The 24,925-nt window shown below is 38.5% G+C and overlaps 1 protein-coding gene across 13 annotated transcripts in view; it reads right to left on the reverse strand.

Annotated features, from left to right (window-relative positions):
• DCAF6 (DDB1 and CUL4 associated factor 6) overlaps positions 1–24,869 on the reverse strand; it is a 54,953-nt gene extending 30,084 nt beyond the window's left edge. For 8 of the 13 annotated variants that reach the window (XM_087966588.1, XM_087966587.1, XM_087966584.1 and 5 more), the window contains exons 1-8: positions 24,679–24,869; positions 16,959–17,020; positions 15,010–15,102; positions 14,381–14,566; positions 13,876–13,989; positions 12,612–12,747; positions 8,672–8,886; positions 5,335–5,428 (exon numbers count right to left, since the gene is read on the reverse strand). In XM_087966588.1, the coding sequence (XP_087822714.1) occupies positions 5,335–5,428; positions 8,672–8,886; positions 12,612–12,747; positions 13,876–13,989; positions 14,381–14,566; positions 15,010–15,102; positions 16,959–17,020; positions 24,679–24,772 (994 nt within the window). In that variant the 5' untranslated portion in view covers positions 24,773–24,869. Of the gene's footprint in view, positions 1–5,334; positions 5,429–8,671; positions 8,887–12,611; positions 12,748–13,875; positions 13,990–14,380; positions 14,567–15,009; positions 15,103–16,958; positions 17,021–19,215; positions 19,376–24,678 lie in introns of those variants that run through there. The other 5 variants (XM_087966589.1, XM_087966585.1, XM_087966583.1 and 2 more) reach the window with 2 other exon arrangements.
• Positions 24,870–24,925: the final 56 nt, after the last annotated feature.

Genomic DNA, 24,925 nt, shown 5'->3' on the forward strand with positions numbered 1-24,925 from the left:
TAAGTGCAATTTAGTCAACCAGGATACTACCAGATGCAGATTGTGGAACAGACCTTGAATTCTTGGTATCAAATTTATGCATTAAACCTACAAAATCAATCTGGAGGACATATAAGAGTATAAGAGCAATGCAAAGAAAAAGTCAGTATACTTAATTTAAGTGAAAGAGAATCTGAGGAGCTAAGATTTAAGAGACATTATGAAAAAAAAAGTAAAAATATGTTCCCAAAATTCCAAAGACAAAAAGATCCAAGTGGTTTTCAGAACAAGCTATTACAACAGCCAGTAAAACATAAAGAATTAAAAACCTTGAGCAATTTACAGCAATTACTGAATCACAATTTTCAAGGGTACATAAGGAAAGATATCAATCAAGAGTGTTGACAAATAGAAGGATATAACATCAAAAGGAAAAGAAGAGATATTGTTAAGAAGATCAGAGAAATAAAGAAAAAATCTACAGGAGAAGTAAGAATATTTAAGAATAACAGAAGAAACTACCGTATATACTCGAGTATAAGTCGACCCGAATATAAGCCGAGGCACCTAATTTTACACAAAAAACCTGGGAAAACTTATTGACTCGAGTATAAGCCGAGGGTGGGAAATGCAGCAGCTACTGGTAAATTTCAAAAATAAAAATAATTAATTTGGGAAACGATCTCACTATCTCACGTCACCTCGGGAAGGGAAAGGCAAGCGCTTTTTGCCTCCTTCCCGGCCGTTGGAGTCGCGCCGCCTGCCTCCTTCCGGCTGGGGCCGTTGGGAGTCGCCGCCGCCTGCCTTTCCCTTCCCGGCTGGGACTGTTGGGAGTCGCGCCGCCTGCCTTTCCCCCTGCCTTTCCCTTCCCGGCTGGGACTGTTGGGAGTCCCCGCCGCCTGCCTTCCCCCTGCCTTTCCCTTCCCGGCTGGGGCTGTTGGGAGTCGCCGCCGCCTGCCTTTCCCTTCCGGCTGGGGCGTTGGGCGCGCGCTGCCCTGGGAGTCGCCGCCGCCTGCCTTTCCCTCCCGGCTGGAGCCGTTGGGAGTCGCCGCCGCCTGCTTTCCCTTCCCGGCTGGGGCCATTGGGAGTCGCCGCCGCCTGCCTTTCCCTTCCCGGCTGGGGCCGTTGGGAGTCCCCGCCGCCTGCCTTTCCCCCTGCCTTTCCCTTCCCGGCTGGGACTGTTGTGAGTTGCCACCGCCTGCCTTTCCCTTCCCGGCTGGGGCCGTTGGGAGTCCCGCCGCCTGCCCTGCCTTTCCCTTCCCGGCTGGGGCTGTTGGGAGTCCCCGCCGCCTGCCTTTCCCTGCCGCCTGCCTTTCCCTTCCCGGCTGGGACTGTTGGGAGTCGCCGCCGCCTGCCTTTCCTTCCCGGCTGGGGCCGTTGGGAGTCCCCGCCGCCTGCCTTTCCCCTGCCTTTCCCTTCCCGGCTGGGACTGTTGGGAGTCCCCGCCGCCTGCCTTTCCCTTCCCGGCTGGGGCCGTTGGGAGTCCCCGCCGCCTGCCTTTCCCCTGCCTTTCTCTTCCCGGCTGGGACTGTTGGGAGTCCCCGCCGCCTGCCTTTCCCTTCCCGGCTGGGGCCGTTGGGAGTCCCCCCCGCTTTCCCCTGCCTTTCCTTCCCGGCTGGGGCCGTTGGGAGTCTGCCTGCCTTCCTTCCGGCTGGGGCCTGAGTCGCCCCGCTGCCCCAGTCCCGCGTTGCCTCGGGAAGGAAAGGCCGGCGCCCAGCGTTGGAAGGCCACCACTGGAGGGGCTGGAGCGGCGCGCAGCTGCTGCGCTAGCATCGGATCGGGCGTGCCGGACGGTTCCGACCGAGCCCCGAGCGTCGTCTTTGGCGCCCGCCCAGCACCGCGGAGCTCCCTGTACCGGGAGAAGGGGAAGACCCCCGGGCGGGGCAGGGAGAGGAGCTTCTCCCGCCCTCCCCTCTTTCCGCGCCCACCGGTGTCCCCGCAGGACGACCCCCGCCCACAGTCGCCGCCGCTTGAAAGAGACGGGCCGGGTGTGGGTAGAAAGGCGCCGGGCGCCCTTGGAGGAGAAGGTCCGCGTTCGCCTGTCTGCCCGCGGATGTCAGCGGAGCAGCCGCTGCTACGGAACAGTTTACTGCCATCGCCCTCAAAAGGGGGCAACTGGACAGGGAATCCGAGGGCAGCGCTCGTAGCGTGCCGGAGGCGACAAGCCCCGCTCGGGTGGACGTGTTTGCCCAGAGACCCTGGACGAAGCAGCAGCAAAGCTCCGCTGACATCCGCGGGCAGACAGGCGAACGCGGGACCTTCTCCTCCAAGGGCGCCCGGCGCCTTTCTACCCACCCCGGCCCGTCTCTTTCAAGCGGCGGCGACTGCGGGCGGGGGTCATCCTGGGGACACCGGTGGGCGTGGAAAGAGGGGCAGGCAGGAGAAGCTCCTCTCCCTGCCACGCCCGGGGGTCTTTCCCTTCTCCCGGTACAGGGAGCTCCGCGGTGCTGGGCGGGCGCCAGACGACGCCGGGATCGGTCAGAACCGTCCGGCGCGCCCGATCCGATGCTAGCACAGCGGCTGCGCGCAGCTTCGCTCCAGCGGCGGCCTTCAAGCCGTGGCCTTTCCCTTCCGGGACTGAGGCGCGGGACTGAGGTCGCGCCGGCGGCAGCGACTCCCGACAGCCCTGGCCGGGCTGGGAAAGGCAAAAAGCTCTGTGCCTTTCCCTTCCCGAGGCGGCGGGACTGAGGTCGCGCCGGCGGCAGCGACTCCCGACAGCCCGGCGGGAAGGGAAAGGCAAAAGCCTTGCCTTTCCCTTCCCGAGGCGGTGGGACTGAGGTCGCGCCGGCGGCAGCGACTCCAGACAGCCCGGCCGGGAGAAAGGCAAAAGCGCTTGCCTTTCCCTTCCCGAGGCGGCGGGACTGAGGTCGCGCGGCGGCAGCGACTCCAGACAGCCCGGACGGGAAAGGAAAGGCAAAAAGCGCTTTGCCTTTCCCTTCCCGAGGCGGCGGGAGGTCGCGCCGGCAGCAGCGACTCCAGACAGCCCCGGCCGGGAAGGGAAGGCAAAAGCGCTGCCTTTCCTTTCCCGAGCGGACTGACTCCAGACAGCCGGCCGGAAGGGAAAGGCAAAAGCGCTTTGCCTTCCCTTCCCGAGGCGGCGGGACTGAGGTCGCCGGCGCAGCGACTCCCAACAGCCCGCCGGGAAGGGAAAGGCAAAAAGCGCTTGCCTTTCCCTTCCCAGGCCGGGACTGAGGTCGCTCCGCGCAGCGACCCAGACAGCGGACGGGAAAGGAAAGGCAAAAGCGCTTTGCCTTTCCCTTCCCGAGGCGGCGGGACTGAGGTCGCGCCGGCGGCAGCGACTCCCAACAGCCCCGGCCGGGAAGGGAAAGGCAAAAAGCGCTTTGCCTTCCCTTCCCGAGGCGGCGGGACTGCGACTCCAGACAGCCCGGCCGGGAAGGGAAAGGCAAAGCGCTTTGCCTTTCCCCTTCCCGAGGCGGCGGGACTGAGGTCGCGCCGGCGGCAGCGACTCCCAACAGCCCGGCCGGGAAGGGAAAAGCAAAAGCGCTTTGCCTTTCCCTTCCCGAGGCGGCGGGACTGGGGCCGCTCCGGCGGCAGCGACTCCACACCATTATTTTTTTCAGAGGGGAATCTGACTCGAGTATAAGTCGAGGGGGATTTTTTCAGCACAAAAAATGGGCTGAAAAACTCGACTTATACTCGAGTATATACGGTAAGTAAGAAAATTGTATTAAAGGAAAATATTCTGAAACTCTAATAGACAAGAATTAGAATATAAGAAACATCTGCAGAATGCTAATACATTCAGGAACTGATAGAAAATAAGTAGAGTATTGTCAAATAGAAAAGCACCAAGCACAGGTGAAATGCTTTTAAAACCACTTAGAACAGGCAGTTAAATAGTTCTATGTCAACAAATATAAAACATTATCTGGTTTTAGAGTATAGAGAAGATTAATTGGTAGTTATAGCTATAGTAAAATTGTGAAATGTAAAAATTACCAAATCACAGTATAAAATTCCACACAAAACTTTAACTTACTTCCTTACAAAAAAGATTACAGCTATATATTGAGAAAAAGGAAAAAAACAACCAGATTTCTAAAATGGCATAGGATAGGCAGCACAATGAAGTCAGCAAGAGGATATAAGGGTTTTTTTAGTCTTTGTTTTAATGATCATGCAGAAGGTGAAATATACTAAAGCTAAAGGATGTACCAGAATATTATTTTCCTGAGGAATTTGTACAATAAACAAAAAGGAAAAAACAGAACAAGAAGCGATGACAACTTTGATTTGAATAGTAACTCATAACAGTAACTGGAATATGTAGATAGTTAACACAGTCTTGTTAATTGAAAGTCAAGTTAGGCTGATTGTGAAAATAAAAACAACATGAGAAATCTGTTCTTAAAAAGATAAAGATTATAGCAATTGACAAGCGTTATGAACTTTATTTGAAGGTGAAAAAGTGAAATTGGAAGCTAGGGTCAATAATACCAAAAAAAAAAAAAAAAAAGGAAAATCTGCTGGAAATGTAAAGAAAAGATTAATCTCAGGGAGAAAGATAAGGATAGTTAAAGTAATGGGATTTTTCATTGCAATTTTCAGTGATAGCACTTGGCTGTGAAAGCTGGACATTGAGAAAGAAAGAGAACAATAATTTTGAATTATGGATCTGGAAACAGTTGCTAAGAGTATAATGAATCACGAGAATCTCCAATCAATGAAGTTCTATATCAAATAAAAACTGACTGCTCCTTTTAGGGAATTAAAGTCAAGTTAAAACTCAAGTGTGAAAGAAAGCAGTGATTGACAATGAGTTAAAGGAAACAGAAGATGCAGAAGACAATGGATAAAGTGGAGAGAAGAAATTAAAGTTACTGCTAGAATGACTTTGAAAGGACTTTACACTTGGGGACTTAAGCATTTGACAATATTGTCACTCTGAGTTGAATTTGAATCAATTGCAAGTATGGTGTATAAACAGAGATTTTGCTACATCTCCTGATTGTACTCTTCCAGCAATGACTACCCCCCCCCCCCACTGCTTTAGTGGGTACCCAATCTATCAGAATAGATTTGGAAAAATTCAGAAAATCAAATTCTTCTCACTAGACTTTCCCAACTTAGTTATAATGGGGAAGATTGGCTTAACATAAAGTAACATTTCTGCATCAGACCTGATGCTTGATAGAAGAGAAGAACAAAAAACAATTTGTCTGCAGCCTGAAAAAACATAGTTTATGAAGTCATGGATAATTGTCTAAACGTGGTCATTATCTACAATTAGAGATAGACATTTCTACCATGTCTAAAATTTTAACATCATTATACATATAACTAAGCAAAGTTTGAATAAAAATTAGTATAAATATAAATATAGAAATTTAGTACCTTCTCTTTCTCTTTCACTTTCTGGCCTTGCTCTTGGTCCAGTATCTGACCAATCTCCTCTTAATCGCAAACGTTTGACAGGAGGCTGCCGTAACTAAAGAAAAAAAGCAGGGAAATTATAGATGCAAATGTTCTATTCTATTTAGTTAAAAATATGAGATAAAGTTAAAATTCTTACACTATTATTATCTTATTTTATCAGCATGGACAAAGCTGCAACCATAATTTGGTTTAGGAAGAAAGGTAGAAAACCAATAGTCATTATATATAAATGGACTACTTTAGATATCTGGAAGAGGTTGAGAATGATGAGTGATATTTTTAATAACCTTTTTCTCTCTATTATCAGTGTCCAGGAATAACAACAAACTGATGCACATTTTTTTAACTTTCAGAATCCCCAATTTTTAACTATTAGTTGGTATTTATGGCATTATATTTAAAATCATCAAAAGAAGACCATGTTGGCTAAATCTATGCCATAGCATAGATGCCTTTTCAATCTTTCCTCAGATAAAAAAAATGCCATAAGGTACAGATACACATAGTGAAAACAGTTGAAAACAGTGAGCGAGCTGTGGAACTATTCAGATTAATATTTAGTAAAAATAGAAATCTGGCTATAGTATTATATGCTCCCTTCCCTCAATCTCTCTCTTACCCAGAGGATACTGCTTACCATTAAAAAAAATTAATTTTCTATTTAAAAGACACAACGTACTCTATAGAAACATTATATGATATGGGCAAAAAATGATATGCCAAAAACCAGAAATGTCTTAAGCGAAGTTGCAATTTGCCTATGATTTAATAATAAACAATTCAGAATTTATTTTGCTTGTGTGATAGCATAGTGCTATTTGCTTCAAAACCAAGATGTACTTTAAACCTTGAATAAACACAGCACTCTTACTATTCATTAAAGCAACCTCCCTTTTTAAAGTTTGTGTGGAAAGTTCAAATACTCCTTCTGAATAATTTTCAAATGTGTACATAGCTCTAATAATCAGCTAAAAAATAGGATTGTCTGTTGTGCTTTAAAATAAGAAAAGCGAACCTGTCATAACTCATCTTCTGTTTGTTACGAATGTTTGTTTATTGTCATATCAACAGACTTTAGTGGGTTTATATAAAGCAAACAATTCAGCCCAAACAATTCAAACCATGTAATACCAATTCAAAATATATTGAATAAAAACAACTGGAACACATATAAAATGTAAAAACTAAAAACACCAAAACAACAACAAAGCGAACCTAAACCTTATTTAGTTTCCAACTGTCTCACAGAATAAACGCAAATTTATTCCGTTTCTGACATTCAAAATGTGGGGATCAGTTGGATATCCAGGGCAAACTGTTCCTTAATAATGGGACAACTACATAGGTCTGTCTACTGAGTTCCAACCTTACCTCTCATGAGAAGGAACCCAAAGCATCCTTTCAAAAACACTGTTTATATGCTCTTACAGATTAAGATCTGAACTTTGAATTTCGTTCAGAATCCTATTTATATCAATGCAGTGCTTGTTAAAGCTGCTCTTACCCATCAGGAAATGGACAGATGCATTCTGTTCCACTATAATTTCTAAGTGTTCTGCACAGGAAGACTCAAATATAGGTAGTCCTCGATTTATGACCATAATTGAGCCCACAATTTCTGTTGTTAAGCAAGATAGTTGTTAGGTGAGTTTTGCCCCATGTTATGACTTTTCTTACTAAAGTTGTGAAGTGATTCACTGCAGTTGTTACGTTAGTAACATCTTGTTAAGTGAATCTGGCTTCCCCATTGACTTTGCTTGTCAGCAGGTTGCAAAAGTTGATCACATGATCCTGGGATACTGCAACCATCATAAATACATGCCAGTTGCGAAGCATCCAAATTTTGATCATGTGGCCCTCAGGATGCTGCAAAAGTTGGAAGTGAAAAACGGTCATGTCACTTTTTTCAGTGCCATTGTAATGGTAATTAAATGAATACAACTGTTTGAGGACTACCAGTACAGTATGTTGCAATTGTCAAATTCATAGATAATGGATATGAATCATTGTAGTCATTTTCTAAATAGCAAGCAATATTGTTATAAATAACACCTGCCCTATGAATATTTATCGAATGTAAACTTCCCTTGCTTAATGTTAGATCTATGTTTCCTATGTTTTGTTCATAAAACCTATGAACAAAAGAAAAAAGGGGGTTGCAGGGTACAATGTCAAATTTGTAACTCAAATGCATTGATGAATATGCTCATAGTGTCATTCTTAAGCACTAAATTATTCAAGCATGTTTTTTTTCTTCTTGTCTCAAATTCAATATATAGTGAAATATCTTCTCCATGTTTTCTACCAGTAGATTTCTAATGTGTGTGGTTATCATGACAGAGAGACCAAATGCATTTTAATACTAAAACTTTTGTTAAGCTTTTTCTTTTTGGAGGGGGGGTATATTGCACAATGTAGAGTTACCCAGGTTAAAAGTTTGTTTACCAGCTTTGGCCCAATATAGTTTGCCCAAATTTCTTTCATATGCCACAGATTCTTTTCCTTTTGTGTAAGGGGTTGGACAACATGTTGACAGCTCTTTTGTCTCCATAGTAATGGTAGTAGTGATTGCAAGTATGGGATTAAGCGGGAGATGAGACGCACAATTAAAATGACCATACAACATGATGGTAAATATGTGAGAGCCAAAAAAAGAAGAAGATGCTGACGGAAAACTCAAACAGTTTTGGCAAGAAATTTGCGATGTTTTTAAACCTTTGGTACAAATTAACTTTCTAGCATAAATTCCATAATAGCTTCCTTTTGTTGTTTTTGCATAAAGAGAATTTATGCAAGAGAAAATAAGAGAAAATAACAAAACACAGCAATAAAAAATCATTTAAATGAAAAAAATATAGGTAGCAAAGTGCTATACTTGATAGTCAGTAAACTTCCTTATATCAAAACTACAGTATCAGACTGTAATCCAGCATAGGTTGAATCATTCAGTGTTGCAATTGTTCATAGCAAATTTAAAATGTATAGTTCAGAAAGGAAACATCAGAATTTCAAAAACAAGAAACAGCACATCTATTTGCATATTTTCTTATATGCTGCCCAAAGTTACATAGTTGGGCAGCCATTTAAATGCTTAAACAAACTTACTTTCTTCTAATATGTTTTCTTCTAATACTGAAATTGTAGCCAATATTTTTGTTTATGGGTTTTCTTTAATATGATTGTGTCAGAATCTCTAACAAAACTACCTATCTGACATTGATCATTGATTAAATATTTCATTTTTTAAAATGCAGCTGATTATCTTGACATCAAATCAGCACTATGAAAAGCTTACCTCTTCTCTTCGCTCTTCTGCAGAAGGAACTTTCAATTCTCTAGCTGTATCATCCTTAGGATCAAATAGGTATATGTAGTCTGAAGAATAGCTCACAAGAATTTCTTGTCCATCTTCACTGTAGCAGAGAGATGTTACCCTACAGGATTTATTATTAAGATGAGGAGGAACAAAACGTGCCACCAATCCTGTAGTACCCCTGCCTGCATAATTACCTATATGGAGGGGGGAAAAACAGCTGAAAATGTTCTCCATTGCTCAAATGCTAAACAGCATATACAAAAATGGCTGAAATTCTTCATCTGTTATGAAGAAACTTTTACTGAAAAAATATGCAGCTTGCAAGAAAAATAAAACCCTTTTTAATTATCTCAAAGGAGCAGTTTCTCACCAGAAACACAACAAAGCAACAGGAGAAATCTGAAGAACCAACTATTATAGGGTTTTGTAATTTGTTGACAAGTTGGGCAAATTTAGATTTGATGGGCCAGGAAAGATATGTCAGGAATCACTCAGTGAACTGTTTCAGGGAATTTAGTTCAAGTCTCATCTTCTAGCCTGTTCATGGTTTTGGAAGATTGTCCGTGACCTCAGCCTCAGGCTCCACTGAGTAAAAGCCAGGTCTGTTTGTAATAAAAATGCATTTGCTCATGATTTGGTCATGGATAAGCAAGCAAAAATGACGTTCAAAATTTTCTTCCTATCAGTGGTAGTATAGAGTAAAATGAACTCAAGATCAGTAAAACAAAATAAGATTGATTACAGTTCAATTGGTTGATCAATCAGATCAATCAATAAATATCTAAATATCCACTCAAACTTAATAATAATCCCCCAGAAGGCCCTTTCAATCATCTTCCCCAAAAACCCTAAAATCTAGCTTTCCTTCTTTTTCATATTAAATTATTTTGTACACTGCAATCTTTGACTTCTTCATGATTGCAATGGCCTCCAAAATATTTCCCTCCATAGCTTCAGGTCATTAATTTGGACATGCCACTGCAAGAAGTCACATTCTGTTGGATGGTATAAAGTATCTGTAACAAATTAATAAATAAAATAGGAGGTTATTTATAAAATATATAAAATAAATTTAATGCATAAAGTCTATTTCTTAGTTTAAATTAGTTTTCTGTGTTTTCCATCTCAAAGTGGAAGGAAACTATATTTAAAAATTAGCAATTGTAGAAAACAAAAACCAAAAACCAAAACAAGGCAAAATCAAGTAAAACCCCATATTTGCTCTAAAACTGCCCTAATTTTTTTTTAAATTAACAGAACCATCACCTTTAGTATTTAAACCATGAAACAACAACTAAAACCAGTTTTTTTAAAAAAATATTTCTACATTTATTTCTCATGAAGCTCAAAAAAATATTGTTGATGGGCATGCAATTTCTTCCTTGAGCTATTCTCTTTTATATCAAACCAAAAAGCTGTATTTTCTTTGGAGTTCAAAAATTAGCTTGGAAATTAGTGGAAAGCCAGCTGAATGAAGGCATAAAATAATACTAGGCTGAATACAGAATACAGAAAAACAGAGTTGGAAGAGAACTTGGAGGTCTTCTAGTCCAACCCCCTGCTCAGGCAGGAAACCCTATACTATTTTAGACAAATAATCCCATCTCTTCTTAAAAACTTCCAGTGTTGGAGCATTCACAACTTCTGGAGGCAAGTGGTTCCACTGATTAATTGTTCTGTCAGGAAATTTCCCCTTAGTTCTTAGTTTTTCTCTGCTTGATTATTTCTATCAAATGCTTCTTGTCCTGCCTTCAGGTGCCTTGGAGAATAGATCGATTCCGTATTCTTTGTGGAAGCCCCTGAGATATTGGAGCACTGCTATCATGTCATCCCTAGTCCTTCTTTTCATTAAACTAGACAAACCCAATTCTAACAACCATTCTTTATATGTTTTAGCCTCTAGTCCCCTAATCATATTTGTTGCTCTTCTCTGTACTTTTTCCAGAGTCTCAACATCTTTTTTATAATATGGTGACTAAAACTGGATGCAGTATTCCAAATGTGGTCTTACCAAGGCGTTATAAAGTAGTATTAACATTTCACGTCATCTTGATTCTATCCTTCTGTAATGCAGCCTAGGACTGCATTAGCTTTTTTTGGCAGATACAGCTCACTGCTGGCTCATATTTAAGTGATTGTTCACTCGGACTCCAAGATCCCAGTTACTACTATTGAGCCATCTATACTATACCTGGTTTTTCTTGTCTAAATGTAGAACTTAACTTTCTTCACTATTGAATTTTATTTTGCTAGATAGGGTGCACAAATCCCATTTAAATAAACAGAATGTCAATACTTTTCAGTCCACATTGCAAGAAAATACTGAGAAGAACTTTAACAGACTTTGGGAGTCATTTAAAAGAGTAGTATTCTGAATATTATGAGTTGTTATGAATAAAAACAAACAGAGCGGATAAAATATTTTGCATTACATAAATTCATTGGAAATTCACATCCAATATACTGTATCTCAGTCATACATACATACATACATACATACATACATACATACATACATATTCGTAGATTTTCACGGGTACAGGTATATAGGTCTTGGCGTGTTCGGGTCTTTTCCCGTGTAAGATTGAGAGTATCTTGCCAACGTTTCGACGAGGTCCCACTCGCCATCTTCAGGCTGGTGCTTTCGGCTTCGTGTTTGTGCGAGCAAAGCATGATCGGAGCTGCTGTCTCTCTATAAATACTGGTGGGGAGGTGTGGTGTGCTGGCTCTGTTGGAAGCAGGCTGGTTGGCTGTGTTGTTATTTCTTGATTGGTTGATGGAGTTGATATTTGCAGATTGGCTGGCTTTTTCGTAAGAACCTGTGTGGCTAAGGTGCTGGCTGTATGTCTATCAGCCTCCTGTGTTGTAACGACCTGAGTAATGGGCTGTTTGATGATCTTCTGAGTTTTATTGTTGTGACATCCTGGGTCTTGTGCTGTAATCTCCTGTGTTGTAACGACCTGGGTAATGGACTGTGTGATGACCTTCTGAGTTCTATTGTTGTGATCTCCTGGGTCTTGTGCTGTAATCTCCTGGGTTGTTGGCTGTGTTGTAACATCCTGAGGTTTTGTGGTGTAACCTCCTGAGTTCCGTGATGTGATATCCTGAGTGGGTGGGTGTGATGTAATGTACCGGGTTTTGGTTTGGGTCCGAGTTTGACGTCTGGCTATGTGTTCATGGCGTGTGTCAGTTTGCTTGGTTTGGGGGTCGGGGTGTGTGGCAGCTGGTGATGCAGCTGTGGTCTGGTTTCTGGATGGTGGCCGCCCTTCGTCTATGGAATGGGCCTGGGTTTGAGTCTGGTGAGGGAGACTGGTGGTGTCATGTGTTGTTTTGGGTCCGGTGTTGGTTTTCGTGGCTGGGACTTGTTTGTTGATAAGGGCTACTTTCCAGATGTCACAACAATAGAACTCAGAAGGTCATCACACAGCCCATTACCCAGGTCGTTACAACACAGGAGGCTGATAGACATACAGCCAGCACCTAGCCACACAGGTTCTTACGAAAAAGCCAGCCAATATGCAAACATCAACTCCATCAACCAATCAAGAAATAACAACACAGCCAACCAGCCTGCTTACAACAGAGCCAGCACACCACACCTCCCCACCAGTATTTATAGAGAGATGGCAGCTCCAATCATGCTTTGCTTGCACAAGCACAAGCACGAAGCCGAAAGCACCAGCCTGAAGATGGCGAGTGGGACCTCATCGAAACGTCGGCAAGATAGTCTCAATCTTATACGGGAAAATACCCGAACAAAGCTGAATACCATACATGTAAGTACCCGCAAAAACTTAAGAAAACACACACACACACACACGTACCCGCAAAAACTTAAGAAAACACACACACACACACACACATATATTATAACATACATACACACACACACACACAAATCATACTTGCATCATCGTACCTGTTGCTCTTGTGCCAAGCATACGTCGATCATATATTCTTACTGAACTATCAGAACAGCCAACTGCAAGGTAATATGGTATTGGTGGGCAGATGGCTACAGATGTGGCAGCTCTCCTACAATTGATTAAAATATCCTAAAACAAAAAAGAGGAAATACTGCATTTATCTGAAAAGCTCACACAAATATTGTATTATCTCATCTATGACTACAATACAAATGAATTTGGGATGATTAATTTAAGACAAACTAAGTCTGCCTCTCATCAAAAAATATTTTAATCATTAAAAAGCAGACAAGAATACAGTTCCCAGACCAAGAACAGATCACAAAAACAGTGTGTGTGTGTGTATGTGTAATTTATTAAACAAATTTATACAGCCACCCATCTCACCAAAAATGACTATGGGTGGCAGGAAAAAAAAACAGATAAAACCCAGAAATGTAAAAACAACAGATATAAAATATAAAAATACATATTGATAAATGTAAAAATACACAAACCGTAGGTCAAGGAACAATAAATTGTCCACCTCAACAATCAAGATATCTAAGAAAGTTTCCATTTCCCTGGGCACCCTAGGGCTGACAACATAACCAGGTTTTGAGAGCCTTTCAAAATATCAAAATATAGCAATTTCCAATCATCATTATCTTTCTATGTTTAGATTTTCTTGAAAAGAAAAAGACTAGAAAATATATGAAAGGAGGCAGGTATTGCATAACTTACTTTAGAAAAGCTGAGTAAATTGGTTTTACATACAAAGAATTGGATATAAATATCAAGACAATTAGGGCACAAGTAAATAAATAGCTAAATATAAAAATGCAAAACTGATAATGTGTAGAAGTAAAGAAGACTGAAATCATACCTGACTCCTTTAATCAGCATATTTATTTTAAAAATAAGTATTATATACTCTATTTTATCAAATTAAGTGTTAGTTATCTATTTCCATTCTAAGTAAATCTTATGTTCTATTTATATTAGTAAAGGGCACTCCTGAAAAAAATTGCAAAAAATCAAATAATTTATTAAATGTGAAACTAAATCCATATACTTCTTTCACCAATAACAGTTTTTCCCTGTTCAGTAAGAGTTTAGGTTCTGTTAGACCAGACATAAATACAGATTATAATTTACATTTTTACATAACTTGGTTATATATCTTGGACTCCTTTCCAGAATTTCTATTGCCAGCACCAAGTAAATCAAGTTCTGAACTTAATGTGATACTTCACATTTTTAACAAATTTCTCTTACATCTTTACAGTCTTCTTTTGTACAACTTGTCCTGATTCTTGTATCAAACCATCTTACAGTACCATCTTCTCCACAAGACAAAAATGTATAGGGATCATTTGGGACTGTCATGATCTACAAAGTAAACATAAGTAGAATTAAAAATGGCAGCAATAGTTGCCTTAAAAAACTGAGGATATGATCCCAAAATTGCAAAAACTGTACCTATATAATCTTCTTATATAATGAAAATAAATCAACATATAATTAATAGTTAATATAAGAGATTGAATTTGGTATTGAATTATATAATCAGAAAATAAGGAGTAGCATTTGAAGCATTTTTGGCAGAGATTGAATTTGATGTATTCATTCAATAATAGACTGAAAATAGATTTTGAAGTATTTATATTCGTTGGTCTGTTATATTTGCAAGTCACTGAAGTTCCAGTTAATGATCACAATTTGCATAAGTATTTAATTAATGCTCAAGTCTTTATAGTAATACAGTATTATATTGTAGTACCTCATATGTAGTTCCATAGTGGCAAGTAAATTGGCACTGTCTATTAGTTTCAGCATCTTGTTCAACATTAGTATAAAAAATGACCCCATCTCCAGAACAGGATATTATTTGCTTATCATTGGTGCATGGTAAAAATTTTGCACTAAAAATATTTGCCCTGTGTCCTGAGCGAATGGTTGTTAATACCTAGGAAACAAGATTAACATTTTATTAGGCTACACAAAGGATGGAGAATGATAATTCATGTCTACCTTTTCTATCATCACCCCATCCATCCACCAAAATCACTTAATTATGATGCCACTTTATTTTTATAATTGATTCCGATATGTTGAGTCTCCAAATCAGCCAATTAATTTCACAGCTATAGAAGAATCTGACCATTGCATTAATACAATACTTACATGATAGCATGACTGGGAGTAGTAGAAAAGAAATAGGAAAAATTCATATGATCTTTCCTGTGTTTTTGTGAGATTGGTGGACTTAATGGGTTTTGCATCAATCATTATAAAATATTTTGAAAACATATAGGATACATGATATTATAATATTATATAACATATATTATAAAAACATGTATTTATATTTGAACCAGAAGAATGAAGAAAAACAATTGGCTATCTTACCTTTCTACTATATGGATTAGTAATTACAAGATTAGTATCATCAGATCCAGATAGAATATATTCTCCTGTATCATTCCAGCATATTGTATTCACCTGTGAATAAATATTTAGTAGCTACATTAATCTTGAGGAGTTTTAAAAATTACATATAAAAATGTTTAAAGTATTTAATTTAGCCACAGCAAAATATTAATGATTAATAAATAAAGTATTGCAAAATCCTTGGTTTGGCCTCACATTATTAACAAGCCTATTTTTCTGAAAACCGAAGCCACCAAAAATAATACCACTCCAAAGATGAATCCTGTCAAGATTAATAATCAATTCCCAATATAAATGAACAAACAAAATCCTAATTTAAATGTGAAAAAAAGATTTAGCTGAACATGCTTTAAGTGTGGAATAAACTAGACCTAGGAAATATGGAAATATTGTTTCCAATAGAAAATATGTAGCCCATGGTTGAATTGTGGAATCCTTGTTGCTTTTTGGGCTTTGCTCTCAGACATATCATTAACTTGGCAACATCATAAGTGCTTGTTATTGTAGGGTTTGCTCCGTTTCCATAAAATAGCTTGCCCTGCCAATGTTGGTGGAGGTGTGGTTTTCTCTTTGATAGTTCCTTGAATAGGATATTGTTTACTGCTTGATTGTTTGACTTATATTAATCCATACTTATCTGGGTGTTGATTGCTAAAGAGAATGTGTTGTGATCTTTTTCTTTTCTTCTTAGCTTTTTACTGTCCCTTTTGGATGGTATGTAAATGTGCTTTATCTCTTTGTGTCTACTGATCGATGATTTGTCTGACTGCAAAGTTTTCAGGAACTCCCTAGTATTTTAGATTTAGCCTGGTCTATATTGTCTAGGAGATTCTCAATCATCCAGCTCATGTGGCAACTGGACTTTCTGTTTTTTTCTTTGAAGACATTTCGCTTCTCATTCAAAAATCTTCTTGGATAAGAAGGGAAAACAAGAAAATCCAGTTGCCTCCTGAAAAAGCAACTATGACCTGGATGACTGAGAATCTCTACAGATGTTTAGCTATACAATTTGGGGTGAACACCCCTTGAATAGTGTGGGAGTAGGAATGGATTTCCAGAGGGGGGAAAGCAGCCATCATCGTCCCATGTCTCTACTTAGTCCTAGTGCTATTTCTGCCACCATTGTAAAATGTTGTCTCAAGCCTTGCACCTCAGCCAGCCACCCCAGCATCAAGTGCAAAGCCACAGCCATCTCTGCCAGCCTCTACTTTGCAGACCCTGCCATGCCCAGCCAACTTTCACCATCTTCCTCCCTCTGCTGGCAAGACATGCCTGGCCTGGGCATGTGTGAAGCAGCAGCTGGCTGCACTAGGTCTTCTTCCCCAACCTGCCTGCATGTTCTCCCAATCTTGCAATGCAGTGCAGCAGAGCCGGTGGGCACAGAACATCAAGGCCAACAGGATAAGTGGACTGCAGGTGGCAAAGATGGCAGGCCAGCAGGGCAAACAGAGTGCAGGATGGTAGAGTCAATGAACACAAGGCAGGAGGAGCAGCAAGTGCAAGGCAGCAGGCCAAAAGGAACATGGGCGGATAGGGCCAGCAGGATGAACAAAGTGCAGGGTGACAGGGGGAGCAGGAGCTATATGGTGCCAGGAGGCCAAGAGGGAAGAGATGGGAAAGAAAATAGAATGTTCATTTCCAAACAAAGCCTTTCTTTCACTATATGAAATTATTTGCAATTATCTTATTAAATTAACCAAGGTTGCATGCTACTGTGCTTGTCCATTTGTGCAATGAACACTTTTAAATAACAGAGTACTTTTTACTCTGAAAATCCTTGCCTACTCTACAAATCTGCCCCTCATATTCTTATCTGGAGGGAGGTTTGCAAGGGTATAGTCAGTTCCAATTTTAAATGAGAATTTTTAAAGTGTTTAAAATTTTAAAAGAAACAAGAAATCACTTACACAGCCATCATGCACATTCAATGTTGCTTCAAGTTTTAATCTTTGGATAAATTCTCTTCTCCCTGGGGAAAAAAATACCAGAAGATTAACTGTCATATCTTAATATTTACAAACAACAGGTGAAAAACGCCATGGCTCTCAATTTTCTGTAGAGGTATTGCATTGCATGTAGACCCAAGATTATTAAACATCAATATTTAGACATTGGGAATTTGATTTCCTAGACAATAGATAAGCATTTATTCAGCCCAATCAGTCAAGCAGGCAAAGAGTTATTCAACAAGCATTTAGTCAGAAATATATACTCTACCATTACATATAGTATGTCAAAGGTAATACTCAACTGTCCCCAAATTTGAGTAAATTTCACCACTTGCCCTCAGAATATGAAGGTTTACTATGATGACTTTTCCTTGAGGAGTAGTACATCCCAACATACTTTATTACCTTCATCTGTGAGAGCAAAAATGAACACTTCTGGAAGAGTGAATTGCTTTTAAGGGGAACGTTAACTGCAATGATAATCAAATACCTAGTGTGGAATTTTTAAAAAACACTAATACTAATGGAAAAATAAATAAATAAATAAATAATAACAATAAATATAAGAAAAATAAAAAATACTATTTTCCAATCCAGTAATATACAGTATATGTATTCAGAATGAATGTAGGCAAATTTAGGCAAGAGGTCAGCTAAGGAAATGATATGAATACAGGTCTAGATATTTAATGGATAAGAGAAGTCAATTCTCACATAAGTTTTCTTCCATGAATGTGTACAAATTAATTATAGATTAGGGCAGTATTCTTTCTAGTTTATAAAGGATATAAAGATATAAACATTGTAAATAGAGGAATTGCCAATACTGTAACAAGCTTACTCTCACTACCCCAAATGCAAGTCAAGTGTCACATTCTACTTTGAGCACATTGTTGTGATCACTGCCCAAAAAATGTCATTGCTAGGACTGATCCAGTGCATTTTAGGTCTGCCAAGTGAAAACTTTTTATTTTTGAACTCTAGAGATTTAATTACATACAAAAAGAAGCCTACCTGCTATTTAGTTTGAAGAACATGAAACTAGTCTATAAGTGCTTGAACAAACTTGGAAGATAATTAGGGAAATACAAATTACTTCATAACTGAAATGGTGCCATTATAGTCAGTATAAAATCATCTATAATGTTTTTACATATTTTTTATAATTGTACATACTATAATGCAAAATCCAGGAATGTAGAATGCAAAACATATCTACGTTCTGGTGTAAATTACATCAATTTATTTTAAAAAATAGATCATATAAGAATTTTCAAGATTCCTTGTTATCTAATTCTTGCGTTAGATCAGAGTAGGCATAATGATTAAATTCTAATATTCTCTCTTTAAGTTTTCATTGTTTACACATCACTATGTAAATATGATTTTATCTATCAAAGATGGCATATTAGTCCCTTCTTTTCCTACTTCCAGAAAATATTTTTATGTATTTATTTATCATATTTATACGGACACCCATCTCACAAGAGCGTACCACAGTGCATTACAAATATAGCTTATATTTCATTAGTATTCTTACCAGTAAAGCTGATTTAAGCACTAATTCTATATATGGATAGCTATGGTTATTTAGATGCTGATTCTAACAAGTTTTAAATGTTATGAGCTGTTCAGCTATAGAGGCTTTACATTTGTTGTCTTATTAGACTGCATCTAGTTACTGGTGCATAAAAAAAAAACTATTATTACTGCTGGACTTAACACTCCACATCACTTTTTCAGTATTTCTTGCAAACATCACTGTTTTAAAAATATTAATTCTATACTATCTATATTTTTCTTCTACAATTGTTGTAATTAAAGAACTTATTTGCCTTCGGCAATTGATTCCATACCTCATTTTGTTTTATTGAACAGTAATTCTGGAATTAAAGCAAGAAGTTTCAGATGAAAGTATATCACAATTTGTGGGCATAAGTAAGTTTCAGTATATCTTACAAAATAATGTGATTCCAGTTGCTGTATTTCTTAATTTCTTCAATACAAGGAATCATTATATATTGTTTTGTTCATTAAAAAGCAGCTCTGCTCAACCAAAAATATTCCCAAGAAAATTCATATTTTAAGAAGAAGCTATATTGGCAACTGACAATTCTGACCTTGTTTTCTTGATTGACAAAATTATTAAACTTCAACTATTAAATTACTATTTTTAAAAGCTTAACATAATTAATCAATTTAAAGTAATTCTTACCATCTATTTTAATTTTAATAGTTGAGATGCACTTTGCTGTCATATGATCACTATGTTATTGTGTAAGGAAAAGCAATTTTGTCTATAGCAATATTGCAATCTTTATTGGACTTTCAAACATACGACGCAGCAAATGAGTACATAGCTAAATATAACCCTTACTGCTTAGTCAATGATAATGTTACACATACTTGAATGTTCAACTGAAGTAAACAGTGTTAGAACAGCAGACAAGATTTAAAATATTAACTTGCAAGTAAATAGTTATTTCCACTATTACAATAATGTAGCGTGCTTGCATAACTTTTACTTTTTTAAAAAAATATACTGATTTCTCATGTTTCAGTTTATTTACAAAACAACTGCATAAACTCAAGAGATTATTTTTATAGGAAGCAAATTACAAAAACTGAGCCCTCATAAAGTGTGACTCTGACAATACAACACTCACTTGGTTGAATTTTTTTTGTATTCTTTTTAAAATCCTTCTATATAGAAAAATAAAATCAAAGATAAAGTGCTTTGTGTCAGTGGGAGGAGGATTTGTATATGTTTATCCTCTCTAGCATTCAGTTACAGGACCCGGTAGTGGTACAGTCATTCAGGGGTTTACTAACAGAATGAGAAGCAGCCTGAATAATTTTCTGGACATGCACAGTCATCTCTTTCTCAAAATAGAACTTTCTTTCACCTTTCTACCCTTTTCAAATTGTTCCTGATTATATACAGAGTTAAAATTAGATACTCATTCAATTACTATCACCCATAAACTCAAAACCATTTCATACATGACCTTTGCACCATTCCAAAATCAATTCTGCTATTCTTGGAGTCCATCTTCAAAGTAACTGCTGAAAGGTTTGATTGTTCAGTTGGTAAACTGAAAAATGCAATCTGTATTTGATACTTTAAAATGGAACTGGGCTGTTTTGACTTTCTTCAGATTCATGCAACTGTCTCAATGTGCAGAAAAACAGAGGCAAAGTTTATGCTGTGCTTCTACAGAAAAGCGTAATTCCTGGGGATATTCCCAGTACTTTAAATTTATTTCATTTCTGATCATAAGATTTGAGTTGGCATTTAAAGCTCTGTCAGTCAATGGATAACTGATCTGAGAAGTTGTAACTAAAAGCTATACCCATATGAAAATTCTATCCAATCTGTTAGACCTTCCCAGGGATATTTTTCCAAGAAAACATGTAAAAAGATGTGTTTCCCACTACTTTCACAAGGTCCTAAATAGCTACAAATTGTAAAGTTGTTGTTGAATTATGTTTTGAGCTCTCCTTTTAGGCAGATGAAGGAGAACACTAGCTCATGGCATTCCCTGCCTGTTCTCTGTGTTCCTGAGTCTGCAACACAGAAAAACAGATTTAAAAGAATCTGCAGAATTTGGCATGGTATTACTTTCAAATGACTATTACTGGATAAAGCTTTTATATATCAGTGGCAGAAAGTTATTTTGAATGATAAATAATTCAGTCATTTATATTAAAGAAAAACAATTACTGAAACCCTAAAAAATATTCCAATATATTTTGTTGTCTATCAACTGCACATGAAGTGCTTGTAGATATGAGAAAGCAAAACTGTATTAGAATCTAATCAAATCCCAAGTGTGCTGAACAAATAGTTGTGTCATCCAGTAAGAAATGCAATGTTCAGCAAAACCTCTCAGAAGACTCATAAACTTTTTCAAGCAGCATTGGAGAGCTACTTTCAAACTAAAGCTGTAACTTTAAAAAGGAATTCTGTGACTATAAACCTGTATCAAATACTGAAATACTGCCATGAAATTAATATTCTGACAATAACGGTTGAGGTTTTAGTTATTTTTAAAATGTATTTTAAATAGTTCCTTATGTTTTTATAAAGTCACTTCCCCAGCAACAACATGTTTACGTATTCTCTTAAATTAGTTAATTCATGGTGATCCAGAATCACTGGCTGAATTAAAAAAAATACTTTCTACATTAAACTTGGACTTGGATAGTATATAGATGGGTTCATATAATCTATTGCACCTGGTCACTCAAGTATATGAAAAATGTGCTACATATAATCTCTCTCTCTCTCTCTCCATAGCTAGCTAGCTAGATGGAGGGAGGGAGAGAGAATATAATATTTGAAGTAGTTGGTGCTTGTCTTGTTCAATAAAGATTAAGATATACATTAACTGGAATAATTTATTATTCCAAATTTTATATCCAATTTTTAATTTGCTTTAATATCTGCTTCATTTTAAATGTTTATATACCACTATTGAACTGTAAGAGTTTACATTTTAAGAGAAACATTGACTATATTTAATACTTCCATTCCTTAACATGTCAAAATTTATGCCTCAATCATTTCAGCTTTAAAACAGTTTAAAACTTGTATATTTTAGTAGCACAATAAACAATACTCTAAAACTACCCTATTTATATCCAGTTTTATCTCAAAAAATGTGATGCATCATAATCTATTAGTTATAAATAAACCAAAATGTTAATGTTATCAAATGTAAATGTTATCAAAAATTATTGCAATACAAAGAAAATATTCTTTGCTTTCCTACGAGAGGGTATTCTAAGATTAGTTTTTTATCTGATGTTTGAGAGCATGCACAAATGTTTCATGCTTTAGATGCTGAACAGGTGTTTCATATGTGGCAGTAGAAAGAAAATGCAATTTTTTTATATTTTACTGTATACATTTTACCTCATATTGTTTGCATCTGTGTATGTTGTTCTTACCATGAACAACTTCAAATGGTTTTATGATCAGAAATGTGGCATATAAATTAAAATAATAAATCAAATTAAGAATGTTTCGTTTGAATGGATGCAACAGTCCTGACAAAAATAAGTCTGCAATCCTTATGTTACCATGTTTACAATGTTTTCTCTATACCTTTTCAATCTATCTTTGGTCATACATGTTTACTGAAACACCTTTTAACCACTTACTGTTATGTCACTTCATAGAAATATTATGAGGATCACTCATACAATAGAAAAAAAACAAGTGTAAAATAGCTAAAACATTAAGCAGCAACAAATAGCAACAAACTTGTTCCAATCATATTCATTTTAGTATTATTATTTATATGCTGCCCGAATCTAAATGGTTCTGAACAACTCTGAATAGGGTCCCAGTATTTTAACTGAAAACAAAAACTACAACTGATCTTTGAAACTAGCTAATATCAGTATCTCAAGAATTTGAAGGTCTTTAAGAGAAAAGCCAATTTGTTCTGAATGTGAACAAGTCAATTTGACATGTTTTAGTTTATCTCTTCATAACAATAAGGGAAGAATTCCAAGAGTTGAAAAACCATCGCCCAGTCTTAGACACTGCATTGACTGAAATATTCATCTGGACCAAACAGAAATGGATGGTGGGCAGTCAGTCAGTGGCCTAGTACTTTATTACATTATATACATACAAGACATTACTCAATTTCTTTCAAGATAAGCATCATTTTACAAAGTGCAGAAAAAGAGTAAGAAATAGCAAGCTATACTAAGTAAAGCTAAGCAATAAAAAAAAAGAAAATAGCTGGCTATAGAGTTAATTGGGGATTCTATGTCTAGCATATCTAAAATATATAGTTGTTCCCATCTTAAACTTACACATTCAGATAAAATATTTAAACAATAAGCATGCCATGATCCTCCAAACTATCACCATATCACTCCCTGTAACTGGGATGCAATTGGAAGACTACTCTTGAAATGAATTTGAGGAAACTTATCAAAATGCATTTATTTTTATGCAAGACAAAATAGTATTTGGAGGAAGAACAAGATTGTGTCTCATTTCTTATCTGCCTGATTTTTTCTAGAATTGGCTTTTCTTCTTTAGACATTTAGCTTTTAATATCCATTTTTGTTGATATTAATGTGCCATAATAATTAAACCCTGTTATATACATAAATGTTCACCTATTTAATCATGTACTGATGGCAATGAGCTTGTAATTCTGCATAATATTAAGTGATCTAATTCACATGGAAGAGAAGGAATCATTATCTGGTTTGTTTGTTTTTTAAAGCAGCTTCCAGAAGAAACAGCCACAATTTGCTCTAGTAGATTTCTAGACCAAGTTTGACAGATATGATTAATACTTTTGGAAAAGAGTATTGGGAGAGCAGCCTGTAGAAATGAAAATAACTCTGAAAATAACATCTTTTCTGCAGCTCTTAAAATTTTTACATTTTAATAAAATTCAGTACTCAGAAAAATTATTCCCACACTCGTTTTTTGAAGAGGGTATTCATTTTTATTAGACTAGTACATACTAAAACTAATTTGGGAGGAATCAAATATACACCTGTATGTAAACAGGTAAATCACGTGTGCAACTCTATTACATTTTGTCTACCAAATATCAGTCTTTTAATAAATTATATTCTAGTATCTAAAGTACAAGACTTTAATATAACTACAGCAAAGCCACAAAGAAGTTTTAAAAACAAAAAGTTATTAGTTGAAAAAAAAATATTATGGCTATCACCCAGATATTGATTAAAAGTATTTTTTTTTCTTACGAAGTTTGAGAAAGTCCCTAACCATACATAGAACACACAGAAAAATTAGTGCTACATTGTTTTTCTGTATTAATAAACATTAAAAGATAACTATTTGATTTTATTTTACTGCCTAGCATATTTAAGGCCCGCTGAAGATTAGCTCAACTTTGGGAGAAAAAAATGCACCCATTCTGCATCGAAATGAAGTTGTTATCGTATCTTTATGATTGATTATTCTGGAACGATTCACACTTCATTTTTTTTTGGGGGGGGGGGGAGAAATCCCAAAGTCCATGAAAGCCAGAACCTCCTCACGTTTGAGTTAAATGTTTCCAAGGCTTATATGTGCATCCTGAGCTCACGCTAATGGAAGGCAGCAAACGACACTAAACCTCGTTGTGATTTCTTCGGTACTACAGTGTATCTTGAACAGGGCAGCGGACGGGAAAGAAGAGCAGAGCCCACAGAGTCCAGTTGCTACTTAATGAAACTGAACTCCGTTCAATTAATTTCGACTTGCTCCACGGCCAAGTGCAACATGTGCCGAAGAATGGGATATTAAAAGGCAACCAGAGGAAAACCGCAAGTTTGACGTTTCGTGTTGGGAAGAGATGGTTTTCTTTCCCAAGACTCGCCGCGGGAACGGGCTAAGGGCAAGGGGGCACGGAGGGCGCAGGAGAGCTAGGTCAGTCGAGGCTTTCTAGCCGTTTTTACCCACCACCCTGGGCGTCCGACCGCTTGTTCCCCGCTTCGGCATTCAAATGTACACGGCGCCGCTCTAAAGCAGAAGGGCTGACGGTCAGAAAAGACGCTGCACTACCAAGGTCCCGACGGCTCGCCGTCAAAAGGATCGATCCCGACCTTCGGCGCGCGAGGGAATCGACTACAAGGGCCGCCGCGTCCCGGCGCCCCCGACCCCGCCCTCCTGCCCCCGCTCTTCCCTCACCTAGATACCGTCTCCGCAGCAGGCCCGGCTCCTCCAGGCCCAAACTCCTTTTCTTCACATCCCACAGGAGGTGGGTGCAGCACCCCCGGGACATGGCCCCGCGTGCTCTGCCAGGCGGATCGGATCTGCCACCGCGGGCACCAGCGACATCAGTCGCTGCCACTTACTGAGGGCCACCCCTCCCCCGCTTCACCATGGAGACCGTGCGCGCGCCTGGTGCGCGCGTAACCACTGCCGCTGCTGCCAT

Source organism: Notechis scutatus, chromosome 5, assembly GCF_049901735.1.
Source record: "Notechis scutatus isolate UNSWTSFEM ecotype Mainland chromosome 5, rNotScu1.2, whole genome shotgun sequence".
Lineage (NCBI taxonomy): Eukaryota > Metazoa > Chordata > Lepidosauria > Squamata > Elapidae > Notechis > Notechis scutatus.